The 21,337-nt window shown below is 31.5% G+C and overlaps 12 protein-coding genes across 12 annotated transcripts, besides 6 other annotated features; 6 read left to right on the top strand and 6 right to left on the bottom strand.

The window, feature by feature from the left end:
* Nucleotides 1-74: 74 nt before the first annotated feature.
* On the top strand, nucleotides 75-605 carry TA21320 (uncharacterized protein; the record flags this gene model as incomplete). Its single annotated transcript, XM_949330.1, has 3 exons — nucleotides 75-89; nucleotides 217-249; nucleotides 324-605. 3 exons carry the CDS (start codon nucleotides 75-77, stop codon nucleotides 603-605), a joined length of 330 nt encoding a protein of 109 aa, XP_954423.1.
* A 432-nt stretch (nucleotides 606-1,037) lies between these two features.
* TA21315 (uncharacterized protein) lies at nucleotides 1,038-1,646 on the bottom strand (the record flags this gene model as incomplete). The annotated part of the gene is made up of 2 exons (XM_949329.1): nucleotides 1,038-1,407; nucleotides 1,630-1,646. The coding sequence occupies 2 exons, from the start codon at nucleotides 1,644-1,646 to the stop codon at nucleotides 1,038-1,040; spliced, it is 387 nt and encodes a 128-aa protein (XP_954422.1).
* Nucleotides 1,320-1,388: a sequence feature (1 probable transmembrane helix predicted for TA21315 by TMHMM2.0 at aa 13-35).
* Nucleotides 1,618-6,293, top strand: TA21310 (uncharacterized protein; the record flags this gene model as incomplete). The annotated part of the gene is made up of 3 exons (XM_949328.1): nucleotides 1,618-4,274; nucleotides 4,380-5,441; nucleotides 5,510-6,293. 3 exons carry the CDS (start codon nucleotides 1,618-1,620, stop codon nucleotides 6,291-6,293), a joined length of 4,503 nt encoding a protein of 1,500 aa, XP_954421.1.
* Nucleotides 6,294-6,363: 70 nt separating this feature from the next.
* TA21305 (3'-5' exoribonuclease (CSL4)) lies at nucleotides 6,364-7,147 on the top strand (the record flags this gene model as incomplete). The annotated part of the gene is made up of 6 exons (XM_949327.1): nucleotides 6,364-6,498; nucleotides 6,551-6,702; nucleotides 6,777-6,861; nucleotides 6,895-6,976; nucleotides 7,029-7,095; nucleotides 7,126-7,147. The coding sequence occupies 6 exons, from the start codon at nucleotides 6,364-6,366 to the stop codon at nucleotides 7,145-7,147; spliced, it is 543 nt and encodes a 180-aa protein (XP_954420.1).
* A 143-nt stretch (nucleotides 7,148-7,290) lies between these two features.
* Nucleotides 7,291-8,061, bottom strand: TA21300 (uncharacterized protein; the record flags this gene model as incomplete). Its single annotated transcript, XM_949326.1, has 1 exon — nucleotides 7,291-8,061. The coding sequence occupies one exon, from the start codon at nucleotides 8,059-8,061 to the stop codon at nucleotides 7,291-7,293; it is 771 nt and encodes a 256-aa protein (XP_954419.1).
* Nucleotides 8,062-8,150: 89 nt separating this feature from the next.
* Nucleotides 8,151-9,433, top strand: TA21295 (molecular chaperone (DnaJ-like), putative; the record flags this gene model as incomplete). Its single annotated transcript, XM_949325.1, has 5 exons — nucleotides 8,151-8,423; nucleotides 8,586-8,725; nucleotides 8,791-8,986; nucleotides 9,065-9,150; nucleotides 9,199-9,433. 5 exons carry the CDS (start codon nucleotides 8,151-8,153, stop codon nucleotides 9,431-9,433), a joined length of 930 nt encoding a protein of 309 aa, XP_954418.1.
* Nucleotides 9,434-9,733: 300 nt separating this feature from the next.
* On the bottom strand, nucleotides 9,734-10,159 carry TA21290 (uncharacterized protein; the record flags this gene model as incomplete). The annotated part of the gene is made up of 1 exon (XM_949324.1): nucleotides 9,734-10,159. One exon carries the CDS (start codon nucleotides 10,157-10,159, stop codon nucleotides 9,734-9,736), a length of 426 nt encoding a protein of 141 aa, XP_954417.1.
* A 1,683-nt stretch (nucleotides 10,160-11,842) lies between these two features.
* On the top strand, nucleotides 11,843-13,410 carry TA21285 (eukaryotic translation initiation factor (eiF3 delta); the record flags this gene model as incomplete). Its single annotated transcript, XM_949323.1, has 9 exons — nucleotides 11,843-11,854; nucleotides 11,887-11,919; nucleotides 12,312-12,401; nucleotides 12,502-12,702; nucleotides 12,793-12,870; nucleotides 12,901-12,978; nucleotides 13,046-13,158; nucleotides 13,236-13,347; nucleotides 13,378-13,410. The coding sequence occupies 9 exons, from the start codon at nucleotides 11,843-11,845 to the stop codon at nucleotides 13,408-13,410; spliced, it is 750 nt and encodes a 249-aa protein (XP_954416.1).
* Nucleotides 13,411-13,458: 48 nt separating this feature from the next.
* On the bottom strand, nucleotides 13,459-14,628 carry TA21280 (uncharacterized protein; the record flags this gene model as incomplete). Its single annotated transcript, XM_949322.1, has 1 exon — nucleotides 13,459-14,628. The coding sequence occupies one exon, from the start codon at nucleotides 14,626-14,628 to the stop codon at nucleotides 13,459-13,461; it is 1,170 nt and encodes a 389-aa protein (XP_954415.1).
* Nucleotides 13,495-13,563: a sequence feature (3 probable transmembrane helices predicted for TA21280 by TMHMM2.0 at aa 4-26, 314-336 and 356-378).
* Nucleotides 13,621-13,689: a sequence feature (3 probable transmembrane helices predicted for TA21280 by TMHMM2.0 at aa 4-26, 314-336 and 356-378).
* Nucleotides 14,551-14,619: a sequence feature (3 probable transmembrane helices predicted for TA21280 by TMHMM2.0 at aa 4-26, 314-336 and 356-378).
* Nucleotides 14,557-14,628: a sequence feature (Signal anchor predicted for TA21280 by SignalP 2.0 HMM (Signal peptide probability 0.049, signal anchor probability 0.781) with cleavage site probability 0.018 between residues 24 and 25).
* A 134-nt stretch (nucleotides 14,629-14,762) lies between these two features.
* TA21275 (ubiquitin carboxyl-terminal hydrolase (UBP14)) lies at nucleotides 14,763-17,803 on the top strand (the record flags this gene model as incomplete). Its single annotated transcript, XM_949321.1, has 16 exons — nucleotides 14,763-14,863; nucleotides 14,941-15,138; nucleotides 15,170-15,272; nucleotides 15,334-15,426; nucleotides 15,464-15,582; nucleotides 15,623-15,704; nucleotides 15,739-15,819; nucleotides 15,882-15,949; nucleotides 15,980-16,090; nucleotides 16,124-16,244; nucleotides 16,276-16,441; nucleotides 16,473-16,520; nucleotides 16,580-16,698; nucleotides 16,728-16,886; nucleotides 16,921-17,196; nucleotides 17,519-17,803. The coding sequence occupies 16 exons, from the start codon at nucleotides 14,763-14,765 to the stop codon at nucleotides 17,801-17,803; spliced, it is 2,130 nt and encodes a 709-aa protein (XP_954414.1).
* A 96-nt stretch (nucleotides 17,804-17,899) lies between these two features.
* TA21270 (ribosomal protein L10, putative) lies at nucleotides 17,900-18,643 on the bottom strand (the record flags this gene model as incomplete). The annotated part of the gene is made up of 1 exon (XM_949320.1): nucleotides 17,900-18,643. The coding sequence occupies one exon, from the start codon at nucleotides 18,641-18,643 to the stop codon at nucleotides 17,900-17,902; it is 744 nt and encodes a 247-aa protein (XP_954413.1).
* Nucleotides 18,578-18,643: a sequence feature (Signal peptide predicted for TA21270 by SignalP 2.0 HMM (Signal peptide probability 0.998, signal anchor probability 0.002) with cleavage site probability 0.630 between residues 22 and 23).
* A 454-nt stretch (nucleotides 18,644-19,097) lies between these two features.
* On the bottom strand, nucleotides 19,098-21,206 carry TA21265 (serine protease (zymogen-like), putative; the record flags this gene model as incomplete). The annotated part of the gene is made up of 9 exons (XM_949319.1): nucleotides 19,098-19,457; nucleotides 19,508-19,621; nucleotides 19,654-19,756; nucleotides 19,807-19,933; nucleotides 19,996-20,267; nucleotides 20,319-20,558; nucleotides 20,636-20,722; nucleotides 20,754-21,164; nucleotides 21,190-21,206. 9 exons carry the CDS (start codon nucleotides 21,204-21,206, stop codon nucleotides 19,098-19,100), a joined length of 1,731 nt encoding a protein of 576 aa, XP_954412.1.
* Nucleotides 21,207-21,337: the final 131 nt, after the last annotated feature.

Genomic DNA, 21,337 nt, shown 5'->3' with positions numbered 1-21,337 from the left:
GTAAATGATCGAAAACGTTCGAGTTAAATAGTTATCCATAATATATTCAAATGTGTAGCCTTCCACATTAAATAATGAGTAATTTTATGGTAAAAGTGCAATTTCACTCTTAAAACTAGATTAATTCAGTGAAAGAGATGAAATAACACATTTTACAAAAAATACGCTAATTACTCTAAATTTCTCATTAATAGTTGGTGAAATAATTATTTATAGTTGCGATATTCAATTATAAGGAAAAACTGTATTGTACTGATGCAAATTGCTACCATTCAGCGGGAAGACTAGAATACGTAAGTTTAACTCACACCATAAAATCATAGTTTACCGAGGATATCGAGGAGATTCTAGGCCAGCCCTGCATCAGATGCCCGCAACACAAGTATGTCATCTCAATTGAGACGGGAGAATCTTTTTACCGTCCAGTTGAGGTGGTTCACGAGGAGGAACGGGGCAGAATTAGAAGAAAAGTGGTTCTCCTTGATTGGAAATCGAAGGGGATTTGTCAGAGGACACATGAATTGAAGGTCGAAAATGGTAAAGTATACGTTAAATTGAATGACTCAACTGAAGAGTTGGCTTCAGATAAATACGCATTTCTGTAATTTATTCTAATCTATTTACACATTTCCACAAAATATATATCATATTAATTGTTATCATTATTTTTACATTGAAGACGTTCGATTAATCTGGTTTGTAATCTCTAAACAACATTAAACTAGTAAAAAATTACATCAATGACTGATAACAAGTTATCAAGCTTCTCGGCTGACTTCAAATATTTATTTACAACATTATAATACAACCAATCATAGGGATTATTATACTCATCAACAGCACTGCAAAATAATATATTTATATTAAAAATACTTTATTACGCCTTTAATAACACTTCCAAGGTCATATGATTGTGAATAACTGTATTCAACCAATTTATGTAATTTTTTTAGAGATTTTTCAAATTTATATCTAAAAAATATCAACACATTATTGATTTGAGATAATTTCAATATATAACTTAAAAAACAGTTGAATTAACAGCATTGATACATATGTTTCATTAAGGTTTTCACTACTGTGGGATCAGCAACATTATCACCTTCACAAGTAACTGCGATTTTTGTTAAATATTCAACAACTAAGGAATAATTTATTAAGATTTGGGGAAAAAAACTTGATAAAAGTAAATTTGAAATCAACTCCTTGACATTTTCCTCAGTGAGGTTTAGTTTCGATTTTGAACTCTCCTCCTCATTTTGAGCCTCGTCATTACTACTCAAATCATCAGTAGTATTCATAATACAAATTAAAGGAACAAATAAATTAAAATAACAGTAGAAGGCATTTAATGTATTTGTGAACAAAATAACAACAACATCAATAAAACAATAATCTATAAAATCACTTAACTAAAATTATAAAAATATAAAAAATTTTATAAATTGACAAAAATTAGGAAAATAGTGAATTGAAATCTATTGACACTATATGTGTAAACTCAAACAATTATATTGGAATTTCTAACCATTTATAAATTATAATTATTATAAAATCGTTTGCATTTTCTTGTAAAATAGTTAAAAAATGAAATGAAAAATTACTTGATAAATTATTATGTTCCAATACACATCGGAAGTAAACATCGAAGAATCACTCTTTACAGGCCTTTATGTAGTAATTTCAAGAACTGAAGGAACTTCCGATGCATTGTACGACTGTACCCTAAAGTATTTAAACTCCAACTATGGTGTTTTAAATGTAAAGAAATTGTTGTCGACCTATCTGCTTGACAATGAATTTTCACTTTCTGAGGAAAAGGTGTACTTTTCAAACAAGGTCAGACTTGGACCAACTGAGATCTTATGGGAGGTAGATGAAAAGCTTTCAACACCAAGAGAAGAGCTCCTGAACAACTCAAAATCGCTTTCGATACTGAAGAAACAGAATATCCTATCACAACTAACAGATGATTCTGTGATTGAGGTCAGATATGTTTCTGAGGAGAAGTTTTCTCACACATTTGTTCCAAGCCTTTTTTACTCAGGAAATCTTCTAGCACTTTTGATTCTAAACGACGATAATTCTCTAACACACTCTGACCTAATTGACTTTTTTTACAAGCAAAAAGAAATATACGGAGATAAACTGAAGGTCAAGTTTCAGTTTTTTCTATCAAAGTCAGACTACAAGGTGAGAGAAGAATTGGTGGAGTCATTTGATAAGTACGTAGTGAAAGAGAATTTACATAAGTATAGAAAGGTTAATAATATATCAGATGATCTAGATTTGATCTACGATTCATTCTTTTTTATTACAGACGATAATAATACCATAGAAGAAAATAAAATATATAATATAGTTAGTGAAATAATATTGAATTTAATGGTAACATTTTTGAGTCAAATATTAACAGTTTTGGCTGATGAAAATTATTCATTAGAGAATGTACGGAGACCAATCTCACATCATTCAACCCATTTCTCCCACATTACACATTCGTCCAACAAACATAAGTCACTACCATATTCAGGAATAAAAGTGAAGAGTTACGGCGATATAAATTTATTATTAAGAAATGATGCAATGGCAATTGCATACTACACCTGCGCAAACTATTACTTTGTTAGTGAAAAAAACGAACTTTTCCATGCCAAGACTCTTTTTACAGTTTGTATTTCATTGTCAAGGTTATTTAATTTGGTTACAAATAAGTATTGTTGGGGGTCAAATTCCGATAATTCACCCAGTAAATCATCTGAGTTGCAAAGTAACACAAAGACTAAAAGGGATAAAAATGGTACAAAAAGTGTGTATGAATGTGTTCCTAAAGAAATGTGTGAAAAGCCAATGGAGTATTTGTTATATTATTTGAAGAAATCATTCACGATTTGGTTGAAAACATTTGATAATTCTGACGAATTCCAGCTGTTGTTTGTGTTTTACACCAGAGTGCTTTCAGAGGTAAATGACCCCCTACTCATATCAGTCATTTCATCATTCATAACATACTCCAAACGCCTGTTAACATTGAAGCAGCAATTAGATATTATTACCTACGTGGTGGATTTAGTTGATAAAACAAAGTATAAAAGGAAATTACAGTTCTTTCTATTCTTACAAGATGTAATTCAATGTGAAATTGTTAAACAAAATGATACAATTAATGGTAAATCGGATTATAAATTGGGTGATGAGTTGGAAATAGAATTAAATTTGTTAATTAATAATGTAGTTAAGTATATGAATATGAACTTGGAAGACAATAAGTTGAAAATAATTCCCCTATTTGTTAAGATGAATTATTATAAAAACTGGTATAAAATTAATAATGCAATAATTAATAATGAGCTGTTAAGGTTAAAATATGAAAAATCTGATAAAATCATTGACAAAGTTAAAAGAGTTTTGTCGTTGAAATTGTATAATATATTGAATTGTATACAGGAATATACTGTAAAAACTGAAATCAACCATTTAATAAAAGAGTTGAAAAATTATGTAACAGAATTTCAAATTAATCATTTAATAATATCACACATTGTAGTTAATACAAAAAGAAGCAATTTTGTAGACATTTATTACGTTAGAAAATTACACGAGAGTAGAGTGTTTTGCAGTGGAGGTTACGAAGATATAAAGTTGAATTCTTTCCCAATAGTTTATTCACTAGAATTATCTAAAAGTGACTTGAACTTTAGATACACAAAGGAAAATCTGAAGAAAATCACAGAATCGAGTACCAATGACCTTAATTTTTACATTATTTGGGTTAAAAGGTGTAAAATTCAACCAAATTACACAACGAAAGGGTTTCATGTAAACAAAATAGTTAAATCTAAAATTATATCACATAACAATAAGTCAACAATAGATAGAGCACTTGTTACAAATAGTTCAATAAAATATGTATACGAAGATTTAAAAGATAATTTGGTAACATATACAAATAAATTATTAAAGATTGAAATGAAAATAACTAACCCTTTGCCGGTTGATTTTGTCTTTAAGGAAGTGGAATTGGTAGGAACTGGTGTTGATTTTGAGACTGTTACAAGTGATTTCGTGGTTCCAGCATTTAGCAGAAATTACGCCCAAACAGTTAATATCACAGTGAAGGAAGAGGGAATTTTATGTGTTCTGGGTGTTAAATTTGTGCTCTATGATGTCCTAAAGTGTTTCCAGCTGTTGGCAAATTTGGAAGATTTGGACCCAAACGACTTTATAAACACATTTAAATCAAGTAAAATGGAGGATATTACATCATTTATCAGGTAATTTTTTATTTCATGGCGGTAGTGTGTAATTAGGCCATAAATAGTTTTTGATTACTCCTGAACATAATTAGATACATAAAAATTTGTTTAATGATAGTTTAGAGAATACAGTATGATAAAGATGAACGCAGTGAATGACTACAATAAGTGTAAGATTGAGCTGTTTTCCACAGATTTTAATGATAAAATGGAATATATAACCTCACCCTCAGTGTTATCAAGTACTCCAAACACCATTCTAACGCCAAAATCGATTTCATCAGGGAGAACTATTTCAACTAATACTAATACATCAATTAGTACGATGTCAGCAAATAGTTTATTATCAACTACTAATAAAGGGATATTAGGGAGAAGTGTAGAAGTGTGTAAAGAGGAGTTGTGTATAGACTGCTCAATATTGGACCAGTTGATGTCCAATTTGTTAAAATTTGTACCAAACTCTGATATGATAGTTGGAGAGAAAAAATTAATTTACGTTAAATTAAGTAACAAGAATAGAAATCATTCATTCGTAAATATAAATGTATCAATACTACCACATGTGGATAGTAAGGAAAGGGATAGTAAATTGCAGGCTTTAACAGCTAAGGATTATATTGAGTTTGAGCTTTTACAGCAGAAACTAAAGAAAATTAACCAAATCACGTATTCCAGTCACGTGAATCTGCTGTGTAATCATACGATAAAACAGTCACTTGAACACAACAATTTGGTTGATGAAGATAGGATAGTTTTGTTGCCTGGAGAGTCCTTGTACCTACCGATAATATATGTGGCAAATGAAGCCTTTTCAACATTTGACGTTGTTTTTGACTATGAAATTTTTGAATCAGATGAGAACGGTGTGTGCGATAAGTTGGACTTGATGAGAGGAAGCGCGTTTAAAAGTGTTGAGTTTAGTGTGGAAACGGGGATAAAAGTTGAGGATTATCAATTTGTGCCAATAGTACATTTTAACCACAGATTATTTGCGGATAATATCCACTTGTTCAAGGGATATTTCAGCAGTGCCACAGTGGAGAGTTTATTGAATTTTGATGTAGAATATGATAATAAATCGGTGAGAGCATTTTTTAAAGTTAGAAATGAGACGGATAAAGTGTTTTCTTGTAATATCAAAAACAGACTTGAGTTCATATCAAATCCAAACACATCCAACAGGTACACTCTTAACAACTTAATAAAATATTTAATTGTACAAATAATATTTAATTGTATAAATAATATAGGTGGTATGTAGATTTGAGAAAGTTGAGGTATAAACGGGTTAAACAGAGAGGAATCAGCGAATTCTTTAAATTATTCAGACACAATATTGACTGGTCATGTAACTCAAACAAGTTCGGTTCCATTAAATTATTTCACAAATCTGAACCAAACATTGAGTACAATTTTGTTAGTGATAACGCCTTAGAGAAAGTAGATGAGAAAATAGAATATGGGATGAAAAGGAAGAATAAAGTATTAAAATGGTATTTAATGAATATGGAAAAGTTAATTAATAATAATATGAATGATTTAATCACCTCAAAACTATCACTCAAGCTATTGGTGATGGTGGATGATAAAGTAAATACTAGTGACAAAAGTGTTAATATAGAAGTAGGACAATATTTTACAGTGTGTGTTTTGGTAAAGAATAATAGCAACAAACCCATAGATGATTACAAGGTTGTAATTGTACCATTTTCTAATGATTTGTATACTAATGTTCAAAGTTTGAAATGGAGTGGATCGTTGGAGCAAGTAGGATTGAAACCCATTAACGTTTCTGGGAATTATGGTAATTACACCAACACACTTAAGAAAATCAATGGAGATTTAAGAAGTGTTAATGTGCTAGATGGTATGGAAGGAGAGAATTGGGAAGGATACAACAAATATGTAAAGGTTGGTGAGGTAGATTTCGTGGCAAAACAGCCATGTAAACTAGGAATAAATGCAGCTGTAATTTTAAACCACAAAAGGAAAATCTTGTGGCATTACAAACACTATATTATCAATGTTATGTAACACTACATATATACACTATTTTATACCTCTACGAATCACAATATTTATAGTTAATGGAATCTAAGTTATCATGGAAAAGGGTATGGTATTACCCGGAATGATGATTGGTACCACAAACGATTATGTACCCCTAAACAATGTTTACGTGAGGGATTCTGTAATTTATTCCGCAGTTTTAGGAAACTTATCCTTCTCAGAAAATAAAGTATTTTTCTACTATAATAATTTTTATTATATTTTGAATAATTCTGGACTAGGGTGTGAGTGTTGTATCAAATCACGTGAAGATTCCATATGTTGGAGCCACGGTGATAGCCCAGATAACAAGAGTACACATTAACAAGGCCGATTGTAATATTATATCGGTTGATGGGAGGGTTTTAAAGGACTTCTTTAAGGGATCTTTAACGTACCTTTTAAACACACAATCAACTCATTTATATATATACCAATTCCATACCTTCATTAAACCAATGATTTTAGAAATAACAATGTTTTGGAATCAAAGAATATAGAAATATTAATGTATGAATGGTTTCGACCAGGTGATTTTATCAAGTGCAAAGTGGTACTATTCCCAAACAAATATTCAATTTTATAGATTTACGCAGGGGATGGAAAACAATTTACTCTTTCTACTGCTGGATTGGGTCTAGGAGTCATTAAAACAACTTCATCAAAAGGTAATTTCCATTTATAACGACTAGCTGTAACTTGAGTTTCAAAAATCTTTAGGGGAGGAAATGGTACCTATTTCGTGGAAGTATTTCATGTCAAAGAAATCGGGTGCACTTGAGAAAAGGTTAAAATCAACTTAATAAATATTTTTTAGGAAAGTTGCAAAATCTATTTAATCTACTAAGCATAAAGGTAATTAGACGGCCATATAAAATCAACATTTTCCAAATATATACCTCAATAAATAAATTTCCTAAAATTACATTTATACTTTACCAAGGTTTAATACTTTATTTATCAGTATATAGAATATAATATATTATAGTACAATAGATTCTAAAAGTTCCATGGGAACTTCTTTTTTACTCTTTTCGTCCTTTTTTCTAGTGCTCTTTACCGCTTTTTTAACCTTTTTAGCATCAGTTTTAGGCCTATTAATCTTCTTATTCTCAATGTGATGTTCCTTTTTTTCTTGCTCCAACTGCTCAAGATAATGAAAGTTCCGTTTCCTCTCCTTGGCCAGGACTGCATGTAACTTCTCTTTCCGTTCACGCTTATTGTTGGACCAGTACTCTACGAGATGCCTCCACTTAAACTTGGGCAAGTATTTGATGTTCCACAAATCCTCTCTCCAAAAGCTGTGCCGCTTGTCGAACACAGGCTTGTTATTTAGAAGTTTCGCAACACTCTTGGCGACCCTTTTATCAGAAAATTGGATCCAACCGTGGGTAAACTTAAGTCGCTTGTTCCCTCCCATCTTTATGCGCTTATTATACTCTCCAACGGATTCAGGATGGGCATAAATCTTACCTAAAGTGCCAAAATTTGAAAAATAGGACCTTAATTTAGATAAACCCATGTAAGGTGGGATTCTTGATATATATATTATGCCACTCAATTCATCATCTTCATTACCCAAATCAGTTTCAGCTAAGTTTGAAAAAATTTCATGATTAGATTGAGAACTATCATTTTCTAAATTGGTATGGCTTAAATCGTCAGATAAATGGTTGTTTATGGAGGAATCTGAATGTTCCAAATTTTCACTTGAAATGTTATCAGAGTTTTCAGACTCTTGCGATGTTTCCATGTTAAAAATTAATTATAAGATTTAAAAAACTGTATTACATGATTCACTGAGTTTTATGAAAAATATCTTCTAAAATGAGCTGAAGCGCAATGTCGCGTTATATCCCACAAACAAGGAATGGAAAATGTAAAATACAATTAAAAAAGTTCATGTTTGTTAAATTTAATTTTTCTTTTTATAACCCTAAAATTTTCACTAACTTAATCACAAAACGGCTGTTCTCTGGCAATAACCCTGTAAATAATAGTTTACACAAGAATATATACAATAATGAGCTCCAATCGAAGCTAAAAACTGGCAAAATCACCTATTACGACGTATTACAAGTTTCACCAACTGCTAACAAAAATGAAATTAAAAAGGTTATTTTTTACCTTTTCCGTTAATATTCTCTATTAGTTAATTTTTTCTAATATATACCCTTTAATACCGTTTTAATTATATCATATGGACAACAGTATGTATGGGTATTTATTTATCAGCTAATTTATTCCCTTATTAACTTTCATAAATTATAAATATAGGCATATTTGAGATTAGTCAAGGAGTATCATCCTGATGTGAATAAAAACACTGAGACGAGGTCGATTTTCCTCTGTATTAAAGAATCACATGATGTTTTAACTGATCGCAACAAACGAATTCTCTATGATCAAAAACTTAGGTACTACACATTCTAGCTCTATTTAATTCTACTCAGTTTATACTTGGTATAACTTGTTAATATAGCCAATTTGAGGGTAGAGGGAGTATATACAATAAATCAACTATCTTAAGGAGGGGCACTGGATATGATATGGGTAATGTTATGAGTGGATTAATTGTTATAGATTCTGCTGAATCTGAGCGGTGGGAACGATATCAAAGATACACCAAAGGAGAAAGAAATGATTCTGTAGAGGACCCTAATATTTGGATTAAAACTGTATCTATTTCATCTATCCAATGATTAATTATGTTTACCACTTGATTAGATATATTTTAGTTGTAAATTAATTTATAGATTGGGTCAATATTAATCTCATGTTTAACAGTATCAATAGGATGTTTAGTGTTTGGTCATTTGTTAACCAAATTCCCCCAATCAAGGTATTTTTACTAAACTTTTAGCGTTGTTTATTATAAATTAATATACAGTGAAGTGGATGATAAGTATGATGTTGACTCAGTAAGAGATGAGCACATGGTTAAGGCTTACTACAATCCAATAACTGAGAGGTGGGAGAGGATAATAGATCCTTTTGAAGCTCCTCTTCCTGAGGTACTTATTTCCCACTACAAAGGCCGTGTTGAGTCTTCCGAATTAAGTAAAATTCCTCTCAAAAATCTCACAATATTCCAGGTATCCACTACCATTCACCGATTTTATTGACTTTTTTTATAGATGCCTATGAGTTTGACTAGTAGGCCGACAATATTGTACGACAAAAATAAGCGCAGGCCTATTCTTATAGAATAATTTCCTACAGATTCATTTATCTTCTTAAATAGTGGAAATGACATATTATAGGTAAAAATCACTCTTGTGGCTTAAAGAAAAATGGATTATTGGTAATATATTATATTATGACAAAGAACTGGAATTATGGGTATTTAATAGTATTAGCATAAAATATGTATAGATATGAATTAGGTATCAAGTAGCATTAAAATTTTAAAATACTAAAATATATTAAAACTCTTTATCTGATGAGCTATAGGAAGCTTCTAACGACTTGATATCTGATGCGAATTGGTTTGCGGGTTCGTCCTCCCTCGATGCAAATTTCAGATGACTAGTAATGTCAGCATCGTAAGAATCATCCAAAGGTTCTTCAGCATATGACTGTACAAACTGATCACCATAGGATTGATAGGGTTCACCATCTGGTTGATAAGGTTCAGTTAACTGTTGAGATGGTTCACTATGGGATTTATTTAAAGTTGGTTTACTCGGTTGTTCTTCGTTTGTACTTTCTTTTGGTGAATTTGTATCGTTTTGATGCGATGAAGGGAAGTTGTTTTTGCAAAAGGGTGGAATCATGGCTTGGTACTCTGGGCCCACGCGAATCCTTCCATCAAATGATTGCATCCATTGCCTTTTCGTTTCCATCTCCATCACACTTGTTCTAATTTTAAATCAATTCCAATATTTAGGATGGTTTTAAGCCAATTAAAAAATTTGAAATTCTAATTTTTTCCAATTTTTAAATTAATTTCCAGATTGGATCTGAAAAACAACAAAAATTAAACTTATAGGATTAGGAAAGACAGTAACAATGAGGGTTAAACAATAACTTGTTAAAACTACATTGAAAAATTTGAAAATGATGTCAGAGATTGTTGTGATACTGCGTTTTAAAAAGTCGTTGTTTGCTGCTAATCTTTTAGTATGTACGAGAAATTACAGTCTAAGCCATAAACCGAAATAACTGGATTTTGTAGAGTGTTTTGTTAAAAGTTAGAATCCCTGACCAAGCTTATGGATTTGGTTTTTATTGACTGTGGAATCGTAAGGGGGTGCTTGCCACATTAAGTAGCTGCCTTGGTCTAGTTCCTCTAATTCTTCATAATTACCCAAAATTCACTCAAATTCACCTTAGATTTATTTTGTTAATTATTTCCGTGCTATTTTTCGTTATTTAATTTTTTTCGGTTCGCCGACCTATTATTGTCACACATTCTCCTCAGAACACACTTATTTACTAAAATTTATGAACTTTTAATAACATTATGTTGTAAAAATATTGATGCATATAATTTTATATTTTTTAATACTATTTTTTTTTGAATGTGGGTTTGTTGGATGTTGCGACACACATTTGCATAAAATATGCGTGAACCTAATTGGGAAGGATTCCATATTAAACAAACACCTGTGCGAGGTTTTTTCACTACACACTTCTACGATACATTATATAGTGTTATACACAGTAATGCTATGGTAGGAAATTGGATTAACGCCCTGTTCTGCGTCTTCCCATGTTTGTAAGATAAATCCTAAAGTGATAACAAATGCTTATGACAAGGAAAAATGCCTTAAAACTCTATTCAGCTTTTTCTCAACTATCGCATGTTAGTCAGTTTACTAATTATTCATTATAAAATAAACCATTTTATTCACATTATTATGTTCTAAGTGTTATTATTAACTATATAAAGGATATATAGGCAATGATTATAAACCTAAAGATTATATATATTATACTGATGATGGTACTACTACAGTTTATGTGGATAAGGAAATCTCAAATTTGCTTTGGAAATGTTAGTTCTATCCCTATAATTAATAATTAGCCTGTTCAAAGAGGTCGAAGCTACGGATATCATATCTATTTGAACAAGACGAACCCAAACGGTATGTTCAAAAGTATGTTATTTGTGTAGATTTTGTAAGAACTTAACACTCAGCAATAGTCCTGTTAAGATAAGACAGGCCATAAACTTGCCAGGATTATCCAAAATATTCACAGTTAATCTCGACCGTAAGTTCCACAGTTTTATAATCGTTTTATTTAGAAATCGCTGAGATTAACTGGTTAATGGGAAGTCCAGTACGTTTTACACACTTACTCTATTAATACAATTACTAATTCTGTTTGCAGATAAGTTGGAATCTTGTGAGGTTAAAGATTTCAGGTAAATAAATTTACACAAGAGTATAATTGGATTTTATAGGAGTACTTGTGATAATATTCATAATACTTTTATCAATTTCTTCGATTTATGTACGAGAAGGTGAGTCGGTTAAATTAGTTAAAGTGGGTTAGGAACTAAAAAGCGGAATATTAAATATAAAATTATGGAACCTGAAGTAATTTTATGATCATAATATGAATAAATTAGGACAATGAAGTTGAGAATCTCATTGAACTGGATGTAAATTTAGAGCATTACGATTAATTACAGTGTTGTACAACTAATTAATATATTTATCCAAATAATGTAATATAATTCCAACTGAAATATATGGTGAATATTATGAATAATGATATTAGTAATATTGAAAGTGTATGGGGACTAGAATCTTCAATTTATTCCAATTTATAAACTAGATTATATTATTTTATTTTTTAAAATAATAATTTTTTATTTTTTCACATACTAACATGAAGATTCCAGAAAGTTAGTTGTCCCACCTCCCTCAATTACTCATATACCTTTATAATAATTACTTGGATTAATTTGTTTTAGATGATTTAACCTCTGAAACCAAGTGGGCCGATATTGAGGCCGATGACGATTATGATAATGAGAATTTGAGTGTTCAGCACCTGAAAGAGTTTGAAATTGCAACTGATTCACAAGGAATTAAATCTCTAGTTTCATATTCCCGTAATAGTCGAGGACATTCTGTCAAAGTATTATCCAACATAGTTTTTATTTACTTTTTTATACAATATAGTTAATTCTATATAATTTTTGTTAGCTGTATCTATAAGTGTTAACTTACGGGTATAGATAACAAAAAGAGTAAAGGAAATAGTAGTAAGTAAAAGAATACACAAGTCGGTTTTCGAAAGGAAGAATCTTGTTCCCTTTAACCTTAATGACGAAAATGACGCTGGAGCCAACTTTGTTTCTAACGAAGAAATTGTAATAGAACTGTCCCGTAACGAACGGAGACTCAATCAAGATGATGATTCTGATCTTATTTACTCAGTACTTTACTATTTATACCCTATACCACTCTAGTTATACAACATCTAATTACATCCTTATCATTTTATTGTGAGTATAATGATTTAACAGCCCGTTGATACAAATTTTTTGAAGTTGTCAAGAGACTTGAAGTTGAAGTTCAAGAGCCTCAAAGAAGAAGATAATGTGGTTCGTCGTAATAAATTCATTATTTTATAGCCTGAGGAAGTTGAAGAGGAGCCTCCAGCCAAATATGTACCTCCATCACGTAAAGAAGGAGGCGAACGCAGATCATTCGTATCACTTACACCATTTATACAGCTAAACAATCTACACAGAATTCATATGTGCATCAAATGTTTAGGATGACAACACGATTCGTATTACAAACTTAAGTGAAGATATAAGAGAAAAGGATTTGACTGAGTTATTCGGTAGAGTTGGACGCATACATAGAGCTTATCTCGCCAAATACAAGTACGTCTTATAATTATACAATTACATCCTAATTATTTTTAATTACACCACAAACTAAACTCAATTTGTATGATTAGGGAAACACAAAATCCGAAGGGATTCGCATTTGTTACATATGTTAATAAAGAAGATGCCAGAGAAGCCATCAATAAATTTAACCGCTGGGGATACAACAATTTACTACTCAATGTAATTTTGAATTTTTTAAACCCTTTTTAGGTTGAATGGGCCAGACCTTCCAAGGACAAATGATCACACAACTAGTAATATCATACTATGTATTATATATCATTTAGAATATTAGCTATTGCGTATTTTTTCGGCCAAATGTGCTGGCAAAATATTATACAAAACTAAAACAAAATTAATATATATATGTATATAAATGGTAATTAATAACTGGAAACTATCTAAAATACTTTTTGGAATGTATTGCTGTGAAATGAAGTGGAAGAGTGTCCTATAAAATAAAATTCCAGCTCGAGTTTGGACGAAAATAGCTAAAAGAGGCAACAATCCGATAATGTCAAGAGTAGTTTTGTTAAAATTACCATTTAATTTGAGCAATAAACAAAAGGCAGAAAATTTAAAAGTATTTGATAAATCTACAGGGAAGTACATTCTGATGATGTTATTTAAACGGTCCCTAAATAAATGTGAATTTGATGGATAATCCTTAAAAATTCTTATATAGACTCTTTTACAGCCTAAATCCTTAATAGGAGGCTGAGATTCCTTAGGTTTATCGCCATTCAACTCACTATTTATGTAACAGTTTGAATCTTTAATAAATGAATTAATATTATTTAAACAGTTTTTATCCTTCAAATTACTTTTCATATTGTTAATAGACATGAGCAGGTCGTTGTATCTTATAACTGCTGTTATATAGTCGCCAATGCGATTAGGATCTGGAGACACGCTTTTAAAAGTTGGAGCTGGTAAATCAAGTAAAAGGTCAAGCTCAAGTTCCTTAGAACTTGTAAGCTTAAAATGACGAAGATAATTAGAAACTCTATCGTCATCTTTTAGTTTTACACAATTCTCTAGTGATATATCATTATCTAAATCATCAGAGTTATCTTCAGTTTTTGGACTAAAGTCACTAGATTTGAGCAGATATAAATCCTGTAACTCTACAGGAATCCCAGTCTTGTTAAAAATTAATTTCTTCACATTTAAAAATGTGTCGTTCAAGTTAACGGTAATAGGAATCTTAGAGTTGAACTGAGATTCCCTGCCCCAAAAAGTGTTTATTGAGAGCTGAACAGGTTTCAAATGAGAAATTTCATTGTTCGCCATACAAAATTTGGGAGAATATCTATTCAAGTAGATTTTAGGATAATTATAATTGCGATTAATGTTGGTTGCTACACATAACACATTCTTGTTAAAATTACACATAACTAATAAGTACAGAGTATAGAAGATAATAAAACAGTTGTTAGTAAAAACCAACAACTGGTGCATTTTAAAAAACAATAAATGAATGAATATTTATTTACATATTCATGGGGAATGAAATTCATTATTTAAAGTTAGTTTAACCGTTCCTGTAAATTATATAATCCAATAATTCTTGTAAATTAGGACAATTTTATATAATGACTGAGTTATCTCTTGAATTCGACAGACTGTGTAATGAATTAGGCTTATCGGTTCCGGATCCTAACACAGTTGTACATAAAACAGAGTGTTTATACAGGTTTTATTCTCTATTCAAAAATAACCATTAATTATACAACTAGCTATCACTTTAAGCACAAACTAATTGATTATTAGTATCGATAATGAATATTCTGTCAACGGAATCTATGTAAATTTACTGACATACCAATCCTTTGGGAAGGAAATGCTCAAATTTGATCCAATATACCCCAATTGTATATATTTGAACATAACAAAAAGATTAATTCCCTACAAAGAGGAGGAAAATGAAGTGAACACTAATGAAGAATCAACACACGAGGAAGGTGTAGTGTAAGTTAGATGATTAAACCAAAATCTTTAGTTTTAAGGAAAAGAAATCCTATGATGAAAGTGTTGAATATAAAGTCTACTCGCCACAGTTAGGCTCGATAGCGCTGGACCAAACATTTGGCCAACTATTAAACGTAAGTTTTATTTTACATTAAGTTAATTAAATTTACAAATTTGAGTTAATGAATGTTTTAGATTTGCAATTCAATAATTGGACATGCCGGATATGAATTCAAAAATAACGAACTTTCTTTTTCAGATATTTTACAAGTAAAAGATTACACAATAGTCATAACTTGCTAATATATTAACTAATAATTGATAGGAAAGTAAACATAGTAAGGATTTATACCAAGTTGAGAATCCAAAACAAATAAACTATGAAAATGTGAAGTGTGAAAAGTGCAATTCCACAACGAATTTGTGGTTAAACCTATCCGACGGGTATGAAAATATTCATAAATGGGTATTTAAACTGATGTAGATACGTTGGGTGTGGAAGAAAGAACTATAACAGCGGGGGTTGCCAAGATGGTACAGAAGGAGCAGCAATACTTCATTATCAAGTAAAATATTCTTTTGAGTTATATTGTTTTATAGGAAACAGGATCCAAATATCACTTGGCAGTAAAAATTGGAACTATAACACCAACATCAGCTGATGTGTATAGTTACTCACAGGTATCTTGAAATATAGCTGGCATTCTATATAAGTACTAATAACAATATTACATAATGTGTAGGATGAAGATAATTTAGTAATTGACCCATTGTTAGAAAAACATTTGAAACACTTTGGAATCAATATGAAGTAAGCAAATAAATGATAATATTGTGGTAGTGATTTGAAAAAAACGGAAAAAACACTCTTGCAACTTGAAATCGAAGACAATAAAAATTATAATTGGCTAACAGATACAGATGGCTCATCATTAATACATTTAGAACCAAGGTAATAATACAAAAATGGTTCATAAATGTTCAGATTGATTGGGATATTGAATTTGGGGAACAACTGTTACCTCAACAGTGTCTTGCAGCTTTTAAATAATGTAAACGAGATGAACGCATTTTTTATTAATTATTACAAAGTTAACTTCGAGAATGTAATTTTACAGAAATTATTCAGTGTTTCAGAGATTTGAAAATGTTAATTTATTTCTACTCCAGTATGCCAAGATCTGCACATGCATCAATACCACGGTTTTTATTAACAAGTGCAATTACATTCTTGAGCACTACAAAAAATTAAAACTGGCTGAATCCAACAACTCGAGCGACGAAGATGTGAGTGATATACTAAGTGAGTTTGAACCAGAAATATTAACTTTTAGCACATAACTGTTTTTACATTAACCCAAACCTTTTCAAATACACACTGGGTATTTTATACATAGCTATTCAAGCCATATATCAAGAAGAGGGTTAAAAAAGTTTATAGGAATGAATAGTAATGTGTTCAATAATAACGAACAACAAGACGCAGAAGAGTTCTTGAGTTATTTCATAAATTATCTGTTCGACAATGTTAAGGAAGTCAAATCACTATTCAACATTGAGGTGAGTGATGACATAATTCTATTTTTCAGCTAAAACAAATCATAATCTGTAACGAGTTAAAGTTGATTAACGTAAACAAGATACAAACACACATTTTGCCGCTTGAACTGATTAACGTGATCAACACTAAGCATCTGAGTAATCCACTATCAAATGTGGATACAAATGAGATAGAAATCGATATAAACGTAAGTGATCAAAGGAAAACTAAACGATGAACAGGAATGTTTATCGGGATGGTACAACGGTGCAATGGTAGATTACATAAATAACGGAAAGGTCCACAAGGCTAATTTGTATAACAACCTAACGAATTCACCCACTTATTTGTTCGTTAAGCTGAACCGTTTTTACATGGACAAAAATGTCCCGAAGAAGTTACTCAACAAAGTCTCAGTTACTGGAGAACATTTGCAATTGAATTTGAATAACCTTAACTTGAAGGAATTTGGAGATTACAAACTCTCAGGCTCAGAGAATAATAAAGGATTTTACGAAGTTGATGAATCCTTTTTAAACCAGCTTCTGCTTATGGGATTCAATGAATACGATATTAGGCATCAATTATAAACACTAGATTATAGTTATATAGTCACATATCTTCCATTTTAGTTATAAATATTTTAATGTGAATTATTGTTGAATCTGTTATAGGAGGTCTTATTTTGTCAATAAATCCAATGATGTTGATGTGTGCGTAAATTGGATACTGAGTAATATGAGTGACATGACCAGTGTAAATAGTGCAATGAGCAAATTGAATCAGCAGGGTTATACTAATGATCAATTGGTGAGTAAAATCTCAATGAATTTGGTTTAGAACTTGAAGTTGCTAGGTTTCTATGGAAACTCGGTGGATAAAGTCGTAAATTATTACGAAAACTTAAATCAAAGCCAAGAACATGACGGGGACCATGAGAGAACAACAGTCTCTTACAACCTGATTGGATTCATAACACACATTGGAAGTAACGTCAACTCAGGACATTACATTTGTCACCTAAAGAAGGATAACGAATGGTACGCTTTCAATGATACCAGAATTAGCAAGTCCACTAATCCTCCAATACATAATGGATACATTTATCTATTTCAAAAGTCATAATATACTATTCATCATATACCACTATATATTCCAGGAATAAATAATATTATACATTACGGGCGTAAATAATATTATATATTGAGAGTGTATACGATATTATTCATTTTTGATTTGGCTAATTGTTGAGTTTAAATTAAGGTAAATTTGGTTTAAAGAGTTAACAAGAGACTGAGAAACCCTAAGTGAGTCAATGAGCCTATAAACTGGAAGACGTAGAAAGTGAGGAATTCTAGCACATAAATCAGACTTCTCAGGAAGAGAACTTAGACAACGAAGCCTAAGAGAGTCAATGACAGTGTTGTCAAAACAGGCGAAAGAAGGCTCGAAACGCCATTTGACAATCTTCGAAGCGAGCCTCATCCCATTAATCACAGAAACAAGCTTGGGAACAATGGTATCGTCGTAAACGAAAAAGTACAAATTTGTCTTTTCCAAGTTCGGAGTTAAAGCCTCAAACCGAGTTCCAGCTATAGCCCTCGACATCATTGTGTTTTTGACTATTTGCATCTTGTAGGGAAGCTTACCATCCTGGGCCTCTATGTGCTTCATAATATTGTCCTTAATGTATGACCTAACCCCGTGGTTCATACGCGTTACACGAAACTGCAGAATAGCTTGAGATTCCTTCAGCTGTTCCTTAAGGCTCTTAACGAGCTCAATCTTCCCAGCCCTAAAGGAATGTTTGTGTTTAGGGTTCCTATTTGTAACAACATCTCTATAACGAATTGCACTGAGAAAGAATTCATGAAAATTAGAATTTTGAAGAGAAACGAAAGAGTTTGAAAATTGGAGTAAAGCAAAGAGGATCAGCCAGCATTGCAAGAAAAATAATCTACACATTAAAAATCAATTTGAGACAAAGAATCCTGGGAAATCTCATTTTAAACTTAATACATCTCAGAAAAATCTATTAATTACGGCATAAACAACAAAAAACATGGTTAAAATAATAAAAATTAAAAATACTTGAGCTAAATTTTAAATGGAATACACTACAAAATTCAGCGTACCTGATTCCTCATATTTCAATACACATTTGTATGAAAAGTTTCCATTTGATTAAAATGTGTCCCTGTTTAAAGCTAGGACCAGGATTCTCATCTAAATCCAGCACAACCGATAATTTCAAGGACGGATCAGCTACTGAACCTAATTATAGTGAATCCAACCACAGACTTAGGAGTTTGGAATCTGAGTTCTTCTCAATTTTAAACTCCATTGATCTTAGAAAGACTTTTAAACTAACAAAAACACATCAGTAACCACATAATATAGTATATCATGTAAAATGTTGTTAAATTATTCTTGATTTATGTGAAGAAATGGCGTGCTGCTCTAGAATTTGGTGCTCAAATTCCGGGACTTTTGAGGTTTCAAGAACTACTAGAATGTCCTGTTCGAACTGGAACTTGACGTATTTGGAGTCCTTTGTAACTTCCATGAGCATTTGTTCCAAGTGTTTCAGGTTCAGCACCTTGACGTCGTTCACTGAAACCAGTCTTATGTTCTTGAAGTCATAACCTATTGTGAGATCTGAGGCTAAAATCTGGCTCAAAACAACCACCTCTTCACCCTTCTCCTTTGCAAATATGTCCGACAATGGCTTTAAAAGTGCATTTGGAGCTCTTTCATAAAACTTTTTGCCAAACTCATCCTACACTCAAATTAACCGCCATATCATTTAATAATAATTTAGTACAGTACCTTAAGATATTCCATTGATAATGGTATGAATACAAGTCCACCATAAATGTAATATCTGGGCATAATATCCCACTGATGTTCAGGGACCAGGTAATTAGGTTTCCCAAGCCTTATCTATGGAATTATTTTTTAGTTAGGGGTCTTACTTTAATTTTCTTAAGATTATTATCTCTCAGGATTAACAACTCACATTCGTCTCCGCAGAATTTATCCTTCAATGAATACGCCAAATGTACTCTTTCAACTCCTCTAACCATAATTTTACACACAGTTGAAAAATATCTAAGATATATTAAAACCTGAAATGTACAGTTCCGTCATCAGCAACATCATGTCCATTTATTTGCAAAATGACATCATTTGTTTGTATTATTCCATTTAATGATTTGTCATATTGGCATACCAAAATTCCACTTGGATTCACATCTATACATTAGAATTTGGGTTAAAATATTATAGATTTGATTAATATCTGTATAAAATAATACTTTGTGGTAAGTTGTTGAGTGATAAATATGATTTAAGATAAGGATTGGTTAATAGTTGGTATGTAATTCCGATTGTTACAAAGCCAGTATACTTTTTGAAAAGCTCAATTTGTTTCAGGAACTGGCTTATAATACAGGTTGGGATGATGTAGCCTATGTTTTGGGCTTCATCATAAGCCTGAAATGCCACACCAATAACCTTTCCATCTTTGATTGCTGGACCTCCCGAGTTACCTGAATTTATTGCAGCATCTATTTGTACACACAGTAGTCTAATTCATTGTTACTTCAGTTACGGGTTTTAATAACTGTGTAAGTTGAACCTGAAATTTGAGTGACAATATGTAGTAACATCAACACGGCTGACTACTCCTGAAGTTATACACAGGTTGTCACCTCCAGTGGGATAACCGACAACAGTGACGTTATCATGTAAATTGGGCACATCACCAAACTCAAACGGCTCGATTCCTTCCCAAAAAGAGTCATCATCAACTGTCAAAACGGCCAAATCGCATTCATGTCCTATCTCAATCAGACGAGCTGGATATTTCATAGTTGATCTAAACCACATTAATTAACCAGCATATATATTTTATATAATGACATAAAATCCACTTAATTATGCTATCTATCATACCCGTGTTTTTTAACCAAACATCTATTTTGCCAGGAAACACAATGTGCGTTAGTAAGAATTAATTTATCCTTTATAACAAATGCGGAACTGAAAACATGTGTTAGATTGTGTTAAATACCCTATGCTTTTGATTTGTTTTCTCATTTGCCAGGGCTGAGAGTAGTTTGGGTCTGTGGAATCACAGTACAGTTTAATTATACTGGAATAGGAGTCAGTGAAGTAGGGAGCACATGGACTAACAACTGGATTTAACACTATATTTTCGCCTTCCAGCGTTTGTTCATGGGTCAACTCCTCAATTCTATTTGGCAAATAGGGAAACCCTGTAACTCCCTCATCTGTTTTCGTGTGATCAAATCTCTTAAAACAGTTTAAAAATGGCACTCTCTTAACCAGAGAATTATTTCCTGAGAATTTGGAATATTGAAAAAAATTTGAAAATGCTATGCTGGAGTTAAATTTCCTCTGGATAAATCCACTTCGGTGATTTATGGAATATTTGATTAGTTTTGGTGACGGATTCAGGTTCCTACAAAAATTGAACATTTTACTACGAGTTTGCTACATTCATTAGTCCACTACATTTATTTAATACAAAAAATTGTATATACAATATCTAACAAATATTAATTAAGATAATTTTAATGATTAGCATGTAAAGTGTAAAGAGATGTTAGCATAAATGGTGTTGTTAAAAATTTC

This window comes from Theileria annulata, chromosome 1 (genome assembly GCF_000003225.4).
Source record: "Theileria annulata chromosome 1, complete sequence, *** SEQUENCING IN PROGRESS ***".
In the NCBI taxonomy this organism is placed as follows: domain Eukaryota; phylum Apicomplexa; class Aconoidasida; order Piroplasmida; family Theileriidae; genus Theileria; species Theileria annulata.
This window is presented reverse-complemented; position numbering and strand designations above follow the sequence as displayed.